Below are 13,408 nucleotides of genomic sequence, written 5' to 3' on the forward strand. Positions count from 1 at the left end.
GAAGTGACCTGTAAATGATTTAAAAAGAAACGGGAAGTGATTTGTAAATGCCCCAAAAAACGGCCATTTATAGATCTTTTCCTCTTGATTTTGAGGCATTTACAACTCACTTCCTGTTGATTTTGGGTTACTGAAAAGAAACTGACTGAAAAATGTTCGTAAATTGATAGACTCAAAATGTATATGAAGTAACCTGTAAATGCCTTAACCCCTTCAGACCTGCATTTTTTATGCTGGGCAAAAAAAAAAAAAATTTCGCTGATTTTTACTCTACTCAAATACCAGAACAAACTGCAGAATTTTGGCATTTAGAATTCCCTTCAAGAATGATGGGAAACAAAAAAAAACTCATCGTCAACTTACCATTATAAATATTCTTGTAAGTTAATTTTATGGCTGACACTGCGTTTCCAGGTTATCAGCATGTGGTGCCCCCCATGCCCCAAAAGTCAAACTCCGCCTTTGGCTACAAAGTAGGGTTGTTCCGATCATGTTTTTTTGCTCCCGATCCGATCCAGATCGTTTTAGTTTGAGTATCTGCCGATCCCGATATTTCCTGATCCGGTTGCTTTTTTGTGCTCCCGATTAAATTCCAATCATTCCCGATAATTTTTCCCGATCATATACATTTTGGCAATGCATTAAGAAAAAAATGAATAAACCTCGGACGAAAATATACATTCAACATACAGTACATAAGTACTGTATTTGTTTATTATGACAATAAATCCTCAAGATGGCATTTACATTATTAACATTCTTTCTGTGAGAGGGATCCACGGATAGAAAGACTTGTGACTTTGTATATTGTGACTAAATATTGCCATCTAGTGTATTTGTTGAGCTTTCAGTAAATGATAGTGCAGCCATTCAACCCAAATGCATGATGGGAAGTGGACCCATGACTGTTTGTGTCCTACCAATTGATATATCTTCTCTGCGTTGGGAATTAACATAAGGTGTTAAGAAAAGATCAATTACTACCTTGCTTCCCCACATTGCTTTCCATGATATTTCTAATCGTAGGGAGAGGGATTGTAAGGCTTTAGCCTACTAAAAAAAGGCTCCAAAGGCTGCCAAAATTCACTCTACTCATATTACATTGCCTTTTATCTCTCTATATGGGTAAAACGGCGCCATTACAGATTGAGCGCGACAATGCGTGAGTGGGTCGTGCAACGCATGCATTAGTTGCGTTAAATATTTAACGTGATACATTCTTAAAAATTAATTACCGCCGTTATTGGTACCTTAAGCCTGAACTAAAGGCTCTGGATGAGTGTAACATATTATGTCTGTAACGGTAAATACATTTAGAAAACGATTTAATTAAAAAAAAAAAAAAAAAAAAATTTAAAAAGGCATGGCCGATATTTTTTTGCCGATTCCGTTACTTTGAAAATGACGTGATCGGACATCTCTACTACAAAGTATTGTGATATATCACCTTTTCGATATATTGTCACACCCCTACTAGCAAACACTGAGGATGTTATTTTTAACATTTTATTCATTCACAAAAAAAAATACAAGCTAATTTTGGTAGTCAGAATTCTCTGTTTGAATGTTTTTTGACGTCCCGTAAAAAACAAACTCTGAGTTGTCAATAGACTAATGAAGAGTTTTCAAGTGGGTGCAAGAGAGATGAAGACGGGTTCACGTTGCCCCGGCAGAATGCAGATTTAGTGGAGTGAGGTCGCAGATGCAATCTGAATGTAAAATCCCCTCATCCTACATCCCGGCCTTGCTTCTGCTGCAAAGCTTCTTACATAACTAGGATTTACTTTTAAGTCTCCCAGGCACTGCTGTATTAGATATGATTAGTGGCCCTCCTGCCATGCTCTCCTCGTCCAAAAGGATGCCACATTCTCCCTCGGGGTGAAGGGTCCACTTTGGCGTAGGGATTGCCTTCACGTGTGGCGTCTCCAGCTGTGCCACATGTTGGCCTCAAAACGCACTGTATTCCAGACTTCACAAATAGCGATAGGATCAAAATGCTTGAAAGTCTTAATTTAACTCAATTCACTCTTGTCTAGAATTACGGACTAGAGACGGAGAATCTCAAGACCCTCTCTCATAAGCTTAACGCGTCAGCTAAGAACCTGCAGAACTTCATCGCAGGGAGGCGGCGCAGCGGCCATTACGACGGCAGAGCCACCCGTAAGCTACCCAATGACTTTCTTACCTCTGTGGTAGACCTCATCGCCGCTGCCAAAAGCCTTCTGGCGTGGCTGGACAGGTGAGATTGAAATTCGTTCCGTGGAAGTTTACTCTGAAATCCCGAGTGTCACCTGAAATGAGGAACTATCTCGTGATTAATTCCAGGTGCTCCTTCTTCTCCAGGTCGCCATTTGCATCTGTGGCTGATTACGGTGTCACCAGAAACAATGTCATCCAGCTCTGTCTCGAGCTTACAACAATTGTACAGCAGGTAGATCAACTATGTAACCTTGCTGGGGACGGGACATTAATAAGACCAAACAGATTGTTGAACGGGCCACATTTCTCACGAATATGAACCTAATTAATTGATGGGCGAAATGATAAAAGCAACATAAGGGGCAGTTTACATGGCGACTCTGCGACACAAAGACGCAATGACTGAGCAGCGGACTCGCCTCGCGTGCATATGGTGTCGGCGAAGACGAAAAATTCTGAATCCTGCCTCCAAAGTGGAAGAATCCGATTGCGGGGGGTTGAGGGGGGCTTCCTCGGCATGCATATCAAAGGCTCCTGCGGTGTGAGACCGCGCCGTTAACGTCAGCGCTCGTACACATCACATATGGCGTGTGCAGCGGTGCTACTAAACATTAAAAACAGCAAATATGGCTGAATGTCGGCTTTAATTGACTGTTTTAATAATATTTTTAAATTAAATATGTAGAATGTTTCAGTTTTTGTGCCTTTTTGAACAAAAGAAAAATGACATTGCTTCGAGTGGGAGGGCATATTTTTTTCCGGGCTGAGGGAGCTTGGTGGGGTCAAAGTGCGTCATTCTCTGTCGCCCTGTAAATCTGCACTGCCCCCTAGGGCCTGGCATGAATACTACATCGTTTTCATGCGGAATTGCGACATTGTTCAAATGAAGACGCAAATGCAAATTTGATATTTTTCGTATTCTCAGAGAGTCACCATGTAAACGGCCCCTTAATCTGTATTGACTTATACTTTATGTGAATTGGTTCATGTGATACAACGTTCGATTCAAACTAGGGCTGCAGCAATCGATTATTTTAGTAGTCGATTAATCGATGAACTAGTTAGTTCGAATAATCGAGTAATCGGATAAGGAACATGGAACATTAAAATACCTGAGCTGAGCCTCAAACGGTATAAAAAAAATAAATAAATGAGGACCTATGTACTAAAAAAGAACAATTGGCTAACTTACATAGCAAAAGTCCACTTGCTTAAATGCTATAAAATGCTAGCATTTTTTTTTACAATGCTCTTGACAAATGGTTCAGACACATATTCCCACAAAAAAACAGCTAAATATATCTATAAACTAATTTACGAATCAATGCATTAAAAAACATGGTCTCAAACAAAAACTTAGCTTACGTTGGTCTTAACAGGGAGCAGTTGATTCAGCCATGTGAAATGTGGCAGACCAGAGGGCAGTGTATCCACCCTAATCAATAAAACGAAATACAAATGCTTTCAAAATAAACTTTTAGATCGCCACTTTAATTAAATGAATATTCGAAGCAACAAAATTTAATTCGAATATTTTTTTCTAAACGAATACTCGAGTTAATCGATTAATCGTTGCAGCTCTAATTCAAACCTTTGTCTTCAAAAAACTACTAAAGAATCATTTAGAAGAGCAAGTCCCTTTATCAAAAAAAAAAAAAAAATGGGGAGCTACCAAGAATGGGTCCACTTCTGAGGGACACTAGACCACCCCAGGACTCAATCTAAAGTATTGTAATATAAAAGTGATTTGAGAAAAATTCCTGAGAAAAAAATCTGAGATATCCAAGGACTGATCCACATCTGCTGCATCCTAGACTACCCCAACACTTGAACAAAAGTACTCTGATGAAATTCTGATTTGTGATTTCATTTCACAGTTTTTTTCATCTCAGTTAATGTTCATGTCAGGAGTGGACCCATTTCTGGACCTTTTGCCACAAAACTTCACTGTTTTGTAGCAAAAGGTGGATTTTTCAGATGAATCTTCCATTTAATTACACCACAGTCGCCGCAAATATTGTAGGCGAGCAAACAAAGTTGCTTTCAACTTTCACCAAACTTTCAACAAAGTTTGGTGGTGGCAAAATCATGGTCTGGGAGTCTGAAATATCAACAAATCTTAGCTGCCTCTTACATTCCTAACCATAAAAAGGGACAAATTCTGCAGCAGGATGGTGCTCCATCGCATACTTCAATCTCTACCTCAAAGTTCCTCAAGACAAAGAAGATCAAGATCCTCCAGGACTGGCCAGCCCAGTCACCAGACATTAACAGGATGAAAGAGGAAGCATGGAAGACGAAACCCAAGAATGTTCATGAACTCTGGGAGGCATGCAAGACTGCTTTCTGTGATGTTACCTGATGACTTGTATGAATCCTTGCCGAGCCGCGTGGATGCAGTCCTTCAAGCCCATGGAAGTCATACCAAATATTAAATTTGGATCTCACAGCACCACTACTTAATTCGCTTATGTTATGTAACATATTTTTGTATTTGAAATACATTTTTTGTTCAATTTTCACACTACTTTGTGTAGGCGACAAAACTTTTGTCTTGCCAAAATTTGACCTTTATGTCTTCATTAGTGATAAATCTTTTTTCAGTGAAACGAATATATTTTTGTGCATTCAACATCATTTGGGAGGGTCTTAGCTTTCATATGAGCCATTTCTGAAACCAATTGAATAATTAAAAGTCAGGTTATTAGCAATTGTTTCTACAAAATGGATAAGCGACAAGACTTTTGTCAGGGACTGTAAATCAGGGTTAGGGCTGCAGCTATCAAATATTTTAGTAATCGATTAATCGACTGAAAATTCTATCGATTAATTGAGTAATCGGATAAAACATTTTTTTTAGGTAATGAGCAATTATAAATGTAGATGAGAAAACAAGACATTTCATCTAATAATCAAGCATTTTCAGTCAATCAATGACTTTATTTTCAATGTACAGTACTGTGCAAAAGTTTTAGGCAGGACACCTGCCTAAAACTTTTGCACAGTACTGTATATATATTTTTTTAATTATTAAATTTATTAGGATCATGGAAGCTTCCACTTGGGGAAAATATATACATACAGTATATCCTGTATATACATAATATAATAGAAATATACAGTACTGTGCAAAAGTTTTAGGCAGGTGTCCTGCCTAAAACTTTTGCACAGTACTGTACATTGTTGAAAACAGCCAACAATTGCGTCTCAAATGTGACTTAAAAAAAAAAAAAAAAAAAAAAGACTAAATAACTGCTTTCACTCAAAGAACTATATATATTGCGGATATATATATTTCTCACCTAAAAATGTAATTACACTTGATAACACACATCACTTAAAAAGTAGGTGTTTTTCCAAAGTGTTTCAATTGAATTTCCACTTGTGTCAAGCTCTAAGTTTTAGTTAAATTTTAAGTTATTCTAAACTGTAAGTCATGATAGGATTTTGAGTTTTCTCAGTGTATAAAATAAATGTTGTGCTGGATTGGAGCACATTAGGCACCAGTGCTACTTGGTGTTTTATCCAGCAATGACTACTGAGCTCAAATTGACAGTTAGCATTACTAAGTTTTTATTTTACACCCTAATCACTCTACAGCGCTGTTTTCACAGATTACCATAAATAAAGCCTGTATGTAAGAGTTAGCCACGCATCGACAGTAGTCATAATGAATAGTAACCTAGCCATCCGCAGGGATAACGTTACGTTAGCGAGTGACAGTAACGTTAATCCTTTTTATGAGCACTGAGAAGTGTACTGCTTTAAGATGTCGGCTGTTTTCTGTTTTCGCGTCGGTCATTTTGCATCTAGTTCTACGTACATGTGATATCTATGACACGCTTACAGACGCTAGCTGCTACCACGTAGCAACATGGAGCGTAGTTTTTAGCAACGCACGTGACGTCAGCGTGTTGTCCCGCATTAAAAGTAGTCCGGGCAAAACGTGATGCTTAGAGCTGGCAAAATTAAACGATTCCTCGAGGTGAATAAAATTACTCGGATCAGTTTTTAAACTCGAGTTACTCGAGTTGCTCGAGTATTCGTTTCAGCTCTAATCAGGATGTATGGCCACCCTAGTTGACCATCTTACCTGCGACACAACTGTACTGTCATTAGCTAGCATTTCACAGAGAGCTCATTAGCAAATCGCATTCCTAATAGTTTGCTGATTAACTGCAGTTAAAGAATCTTCATGGAAATGAGTGAGAAATTGATACAGAAATGCCTCCGCACTGGTGGTGATTCATTTGTTTTGTGTTGGTGCATGGCTGTGTGGGCGTATTGGAGGTTAGAGGTGCCAAGCTGCTTGCTTTTCTGCTTATATCCTCCTACAGCCAAAATGCCTATAATAACCTATTTGGACACATTCTCCTGTGGTAACAGCGCTCTCTTTATGTTCCCCAAGGATTGCTCTGTATATGAAACGGAGAACAAAATCCTTCAAGTGGTGAGTGGCAGAGTCAATTCCGCAAATTCCAATGTAAATAAAAGAATCCCACACTTGCTTTTGATGACTTTCTAACCACACTTTGTCTTCTTCACCGCAGTGTAAAACTTTATCCGACGTGTGCGACCATATTATATCTCTATCCTCGGATCCCATGGTGTCGCAGGCTGCGCATCTGGAGGTAGTGCAGTTGGCTAACATTAAATCCACGGAGGGATTGGTAAGTTCATACATATGATTCAGGCAATGTGTTTGTGCCTCATCAGAAACTGCTAACATTTCACATAAAAATGACTCCAAGAATGTGAAACTCTTTTCCTCAGGTTTGATGAGATAAACAAGTTTGACGAAAATAAGCAACAGAAAAGTAAAGTACGAATCTGTTAATTACGCGGGGTGATGGCAAAGCATACTAATTCCTCTCAACGCCTCAGCTTGACACTTGATTCATATACGGCATGTGGAAATGAGCTTTCAAGCATGCAACTCATTCACTGCCAAAACACACTCATTCACTTTTACACTTCCAACTTGGCTTGGTTTCTTACTTGCAGTTTTACATGTTCAGCACTTTACAAACAAAACTTCTGGTTAATACTAGGGGTGCGCCATCTTAGGCATCCCAGGATTCGATTACGATTCAGGGTGCTACGATTTGATTTCCGAACGATGATCGGGGTATTGACGATGATCGCGATTATCGATGTATCGTGCAGTACTGATGAGGGGTGTGACAAAATATCGAAATGATTTATCGTGATTAGAGATCGGGTCCGATCACGTCATTTTCAAAGTATCGGAATCGGCAAAAAAATATCGGCCATGCCTTTTTTTAATATATATATATATATTTTTTTTAATTATATCGTTTTCTAATTGTATTAACGTTACAGACAAAATGTCTTACACTCATCCAGAGTCTTTAGTTTAGGCCTAAGGTAGGGTTATCAAATTTATCCCGATAACGGCGGTAATTAATTTTTTTTTAAATGTATCACGTTAAAAGATTTAACGCAATTAATGCATGCGCTGCACGATCCACTTACGTATTGTCGTGCTCAATCTATAATGACGCCGTTTTACCTATATAGAGAGATAAAAGGCAGCGTAAAATTAGTAGAGTGAATTATGGCAGCCTTTGAGCCATTTTATATTTGTCTAAAGCCTTACAATCCCTCTTCCCACTATTAAAAATATCATGGGAAGCAATGTGGGGAAGCAAGGTAGCAACCCTAAGTTATTTCCCAACGCAGAGAAGATATATCAATTGGTAGCACTACGCACAGTCATGGTTCCACTTCCCATCATGCATTTGGACATGGCTACAGTATCATTTACTGAAAGCTCAACAAATACACTAGATGGCAATATTTAGTCACAATATACAAAGTCACAAGTCTTTCTATCCATGGATTCCTCTCACAGAAAGAATGTTAATAATGTAAATGCCATCTTGAGGATTTATTGTGATAATAAACAAATACAGTACTTATGTACTGTATGTTGAATGTATATATTCGTCTGAGTTTTATTCATTTTTTTCTTAATGCATTGCCAAAATGTATATGATCGGGAAAAATTATCGGGAATGATTGGAATTGAATCGGGAGCAAAAAAAAAAAAAGCAATCGGATCGGGAAATATCGGGATCGGCAGATACTCAAACTAAAACGATCGGGATCGGATCGGGAGCAAAAAAACATGATCGGAACAACCCTAATCGTGATACTTTGTATCCCAAAAGGTTATCAATACGCTCATGTCAAGAATCGAGATATCGTTTTAAAAAGGTGTCAAGAAAAGAAAGAAGAAAAAAAAAAAACGACACCCAATCCATTTAGACTGGGAACGTTCGTTCATTCAAAACCAGACCATTCACAGTCATTTGGTCCGATTTTCAGGGCATTTACAGGTACCTTGCTTTTCATTTTAGGGCATTTACAGATCATTTCCTGTTGAGTTTGAGTCACTGCCTATTCATTTGGGTGATTCCCAGGTCACTTCGTGTTCTGTAACGCAAAATAAACAGCAAGTGACCCATAAAATACTCCAAAATCAACAGGAAGTAACTGAAAAACAACAGGTAAATGACCTTAAATGGCCCAAAATTACTCATTGCCTGGCATTGGCTGCCACTGACGGCCATAGACGTTCAATCCGTTTGAAGTGGGAGGGTGGCAGCGAATGAACATTCGTTCATTCGCTGCCACCCTCCCACTTCAAATGGATTGGACGTCTACTCGTGATAAACTCATTCCAATTCACAGCAGAACCTTGTTTTTCTGTTTATTAGTTGTTTGTAGGATATCCACCCTCCCAGTTCAAATGGATTGGACTAAAGATGCCGATCAGTTAAATGGCTAAAGTATCATTTACTGAAAGCTCAACAAATACACTAGATGGCCATATTTAGTCACAATATACAAAGTCACATTTATCCTTTAAGAATTACAAGTCTTTCTATCCATGGATCGCTTTAACAGAATGTTAATAATGTAAATGCCATCTTGAGGATTTATTGTCATAATAAACAAATACAGTACTTATGTACTGTATGTTGAATGTATATATTCGTCCGAGTTTTATTCATTTTTTCTTAATGCATTGCCAAAATGTATATGATCGGGAAAAATTATCGGGAATGATTGGAATTGAATCGGGAGCAAAAAAAAAAAACAATCGGATCGGGAAATATCGGGATCGGCAGATACTCAAACTAAAACAATCGGGATCGGGAGCAAAAAAACATGATCAGAACAACCCTAGATTGGACGTCTACTAGTGATAAACTCATTCCAATTCACAGCAGAAGCTTGTTTTTCTATTTATTAGTTTTTTTGTAGAATATCCTAGAATGATTTCCTGACCAATGAATCGAAAATCGTTGTATCGCTATATCGTCAGATCATCGTTATCGTGAGCTTTGTATCGCAAACCGTATCGTATCGTGAGGTACCAAGAGGTTCCCACTCCTATTACTGATTAATAAAGTAGCCAAACAAATTTATGTCCATTATTTGTTTAAAACATCCTTATGATTCAACAGGAAAGATGGAAACATGCACATATAACAAAAAGCTGCCCTTAAGCTGCTTTTTTATTAATTTATTTTTTACAAGAAAGTGCAAAAACATAAACCATTTTAAAGGGAGTGCTTATTTCTCTCAACAAGACAATAAAATTTACACTGGTGGAATGAATTCCATATTTTCTGGACACAAAGTGTCTTTAGAAGTAGGACTTCTTTTAACCAATACGTTGTTTTCACAGTGTTACCTCCCTTGTGTAACTCTTGGAGTGACAGGTGGAAATTCCAACTGCTCTTGAATTAGCTAATTAGCTTAGCGCTCAGCGCTACATATTGACATCTCAAAAACAACAACAATAAAGGCTAAACAGTACAAGAGGGTTCGTGTAATCACCTCTGATAGACGCACACAGGTCTTAGCAACACACTCAGGACATTTTTCAATTGAAATGTCTCAAAACTACTGCTCGACATCTGAAAGACAAGGAGCAATGAACTTCCCCTCTTGCTCTAAAAAGATAACTTGACCGCCGGGTCGCTGTTCTGTTTCTGCCTGTCTCATACACAAATTTATTTTCCAGTCTTTTAAAAAGGAGTCAATCTCTCTCCCAGTAACTGGGAGCATCCATCATAACGTTGTGCGTGCGTCTGTTAACAGGGTCCGGGCAGCAGACGTGTCTTGAATTTTGTTCCACTACAAGCGGCTGTCATAAAGTTATGAGGGAAAATCATCGGTTTTGAACCTTTATGAATCGTAATAGAATCGTCACGTGTCGAATCGCGATGCATGTAATAATCGATTTTTTTGGAACTCCTCTAGTTAATACAAGGCTCACGATTACGATGATCTCACGATATGGCGATACAACAATTATCGATACATGGGTCAGAAAAACATGGGATATTCTACAAAACAACTAATAAACAGGAAAAACAAGCTCTGTCATTCGTTCATTCGCTGTCATCCCTCCCGCTTCAAACGGATTGGACGTCTACAGCCATCAGTGGCAGCAAATACCAGGCAATGAGTTCATTTTGGGGCATATCACGTTTTGCCTGTTCATTTTCGGTCAACTTCATTTTCCTTTTGGTGCATTTCCGGGTAACTTACTAATGATTTGGGGGCATTTACAGGTCACTTCCTGTTGATTGTGGGATACTAAAAAGGGAGTGACTCAAGAATGTCCCCAAATCAAGGGCGTAGGTTTGCATAGGGACGGTAGGGGCATAACACTACCAACTTTTCAGGATACTGAAATTATCCCCACCGACTTTTAAGCAGCCTTATTTGCATTATTTAATGACTTCAGTTATATAGGTCATTTAGATTGTCTTCCTATATGTTGTAAGGATAGAATTGATCCTACCGTTATTAAGTGAATTACATTACGTTCATTATGTTCAGACTTAGACTGACCCGTTTTCACTCGCTGAATGTGCCAGTCCATTTTTTCCCCTCAAATGCACATTTGATTGGCTGATGACTTGAACCCCCCCCCCCCCCTTCCACACACACACGCATTCACAGCCCGAAAGATGCCGCCTCCCCCGCCCCGTTCAAAGACGAGGGATATTAGAGGTTTTTCTCGCCAGCAGCAGCCACTGTAAGTAATGTAAAAAGACGTCACTGTTGTGGAGGTTGGGGACACTCCACTAATTTTGCTACTGTTACAGTGCTTCAAGTCGATTTTACTCACTTAGATTTCTTGAAATAAGAAAAACACCTAGCTGAAAATATGCTTAACAGACTTATTTTAAGAAAAAAGTTTGTGTTGTAAGTTTGTACATTCATTGAGGCATTTCATTTGTAAAATACATGTTAAAATCTTTGTCATTGGGATTGCGTTTCTCTTTAGCACAGGACTTCTTTTTTCTTCTTTCTTTCAGAAAGAAAGCTGACCAATACGCGGGGTCTGAAAGGCAAATTGTTGTTGGACTATCTTTAAATACTTGCTACTTTTTGAGCAGAATTCTAGCTTTGTATAGGCTAATGTTCCTATTGTTGAAAACACAAAGGTGTGTAATAAACAACTAGCACATTTATATTTTGCATGTTGTTTTCTTACTGTACCGAAAATGAGCCAAACCGTGACCTCAAAACCGAGGTATGTACCGAACTGAGATTTTTGTGTACCGTTACACCCCTAATTTTAACTCATTAACATTTGTCTCTTAAGAACTAAAGCCTTTCTATCCGTGGTTCCCTTTAAAAACGATACTTTGACTATCACATACAGCATGACTTGACGTTTTACCAGTGAGCCTGTGAACGCGACTGCTAACCTCGCTCCTATTCATCCGAAAACTAGGTTTTGCTGAGCTAGTGGGCATATGAGTCACAGAATACGCCAAAGCAATTCAAAGGATGGGTCAGTCATGTTAATTATCATGGGAAAAATGTTATCTCCTTTGTGACAGAAACTGGGTTAAGAAGCAAAGAAAACACACTATAACCATCAACTGCTAGCGCGACAGCATTTCAGCATTGAGCCTCACTGTAGGACGAGAGTGCCAGCTTGAGGCACCCATGCAACCCCCACACAAACACTAGCAGGGGCCAATGCGAGTTCTTTCATCCGTTCATAGACGCTGGGCCCAGTGGCCTAAAAATAAACCTCTTACAGTCATCTTGAAGTGCAGCATGCTGCTACTATGTTTATGACACATGTGTGTGAGAGAGAAAATGTATGTTTGGGTATTTGACGTGCACTTCTGACCCCTTTTAGTGAAAGCTTTCACTTTGAACTGTTTCTATAAAATGAATAATCCACGTTTTGCAAAAAATATACAGTATAAATATGTCTTAATACTCCTTTTGATATAGTTTTTTGATTATGTTTCTACTTGACCACAGGGCATGTATATCAAGTCAACATACGATGGTTTGCATGTCATTACTGGGACAACAGAGGGAGTAAGTGCAATTTCTTTTTGTGTGTTTTTTATCTGTGTGTAATGCATACAGAGAAGTGCACTTGAATTACCGCACTAATTGCCACGCTTCGTCTTTTAGTCTCCGGCTGATCGCTGTAAGAAAATTCATGCTGGAGATGAAGTCATTCAGGTCAACCATCAGACAGTGGTAAGCCTCGGCTTTAATGCATGTTTTTAATACAATACAATCATTTTTGTACACTCAGAATAATAACATGCACTTTTTCTGACCTGTAATCCAAGCCGGGCAACTGGCCAGTGAACTTTATTAGTTTTTTGCCTGTGGTTTTGAGCATGCAGGATGCTCTGTGCAGTAATGGACAGTGGTATGAAAAAGGACCTTTTGTAATTTCACACATTTCTGCATAAAATCACCATCAAATGTGATCTGATCATTATCAAAATCACACAGATGAAAAAACTGTCTGCTTTAACTAAAACCACCCAAACATTTATAGGTTTTCACATTTTAATGAGGATGGTATGCAAACAATGACAGAAGGAGGGAAAAATAAGTAAGTTAACCATCACATTTAATATTTTGTGGGCCCTTCTTTGGCAACAATAACTTCAACCAGACGCTTCCTGTAGCTGCATATCAGTCTTGCACATCGATCAGGACTAATCTTGGCCCAATCTTCTCTACAAAACTGTTGTAGTTCAGTCAGATGCATTGGATGTCTGGCATGAATTGCTGTCTTTAGGTAATTCCACAGCATCTCAATGGGGTTCAAGTTGAGACTTTGACTTGGCCACTCCAGTATTTTGTTCTTCTGAAACCATTCTGAAGTTGATTT

General features: G+C 38.7%; 1 protein-coding gene across 5 annotated transcripts in view; it reads left to right on the forward strand.

Annotated features, from left to right (window-relative positions):
- The window catches only part of LOC130906201 (connector enhancer of kinase suppressor of ras 2-like), a 77,680-nt gene that overhangs the window by 17,702 nt on the left and 46,570 nt on the right, over positions 1-13,408 (forward strand). For 3 of the 5 annotated variants that reach the window (XR_009061258.1, XM_057820241.1, XM_057820242.1), the window contains exons 3-8: positions 2,037-2,239; positions 2,326-2,431; positions 6,608-6,649; positions 6,750-6,869; positions 12,532-12,591; positions 12,691-12,759. Coding sequence is in view for 4 of the 5 variants with exons in the window: in XM_057820241.1 (XP_057676224.1) it covers positions 2,037-2,239; positions 2,326-2,431; positions 6,608-6,649; positions 6,750-6,869; positions 12,532-12,591; positions 12,691-12,759 (600 nt within the window). In the remaining variant the exon portion in view is untranslated. The remainder of the gene's footprint in view (positions 1-2,036; positions 2,240-2,325; positions 2,432-6,607; positions 6,650-6,749; positions 6,870-12,531; positions 12,592-12,690; positions 12,760-13,408) is intronic. The other 2 variants (XM_057820243.1, XM_057820244.1) reach the window with 1 other exon arrangement.

The sequence above is a fragment of the Corythoichthys intestinalis genome, chromosome 18, assembly GCF_030265065.1.
Source record: "Corythoichthys intestinalis isolate RoL2023-P3 chromosome 18, ASM3026506v1, whole genome shotgun sequence".
Lineage (NCBI taxonomy): Eukaryota > Metazoa > Chordata > Actinopteri > Syngnathiformes > Syngnathidae > Corythoichthys > Corythoichthys intestinalis.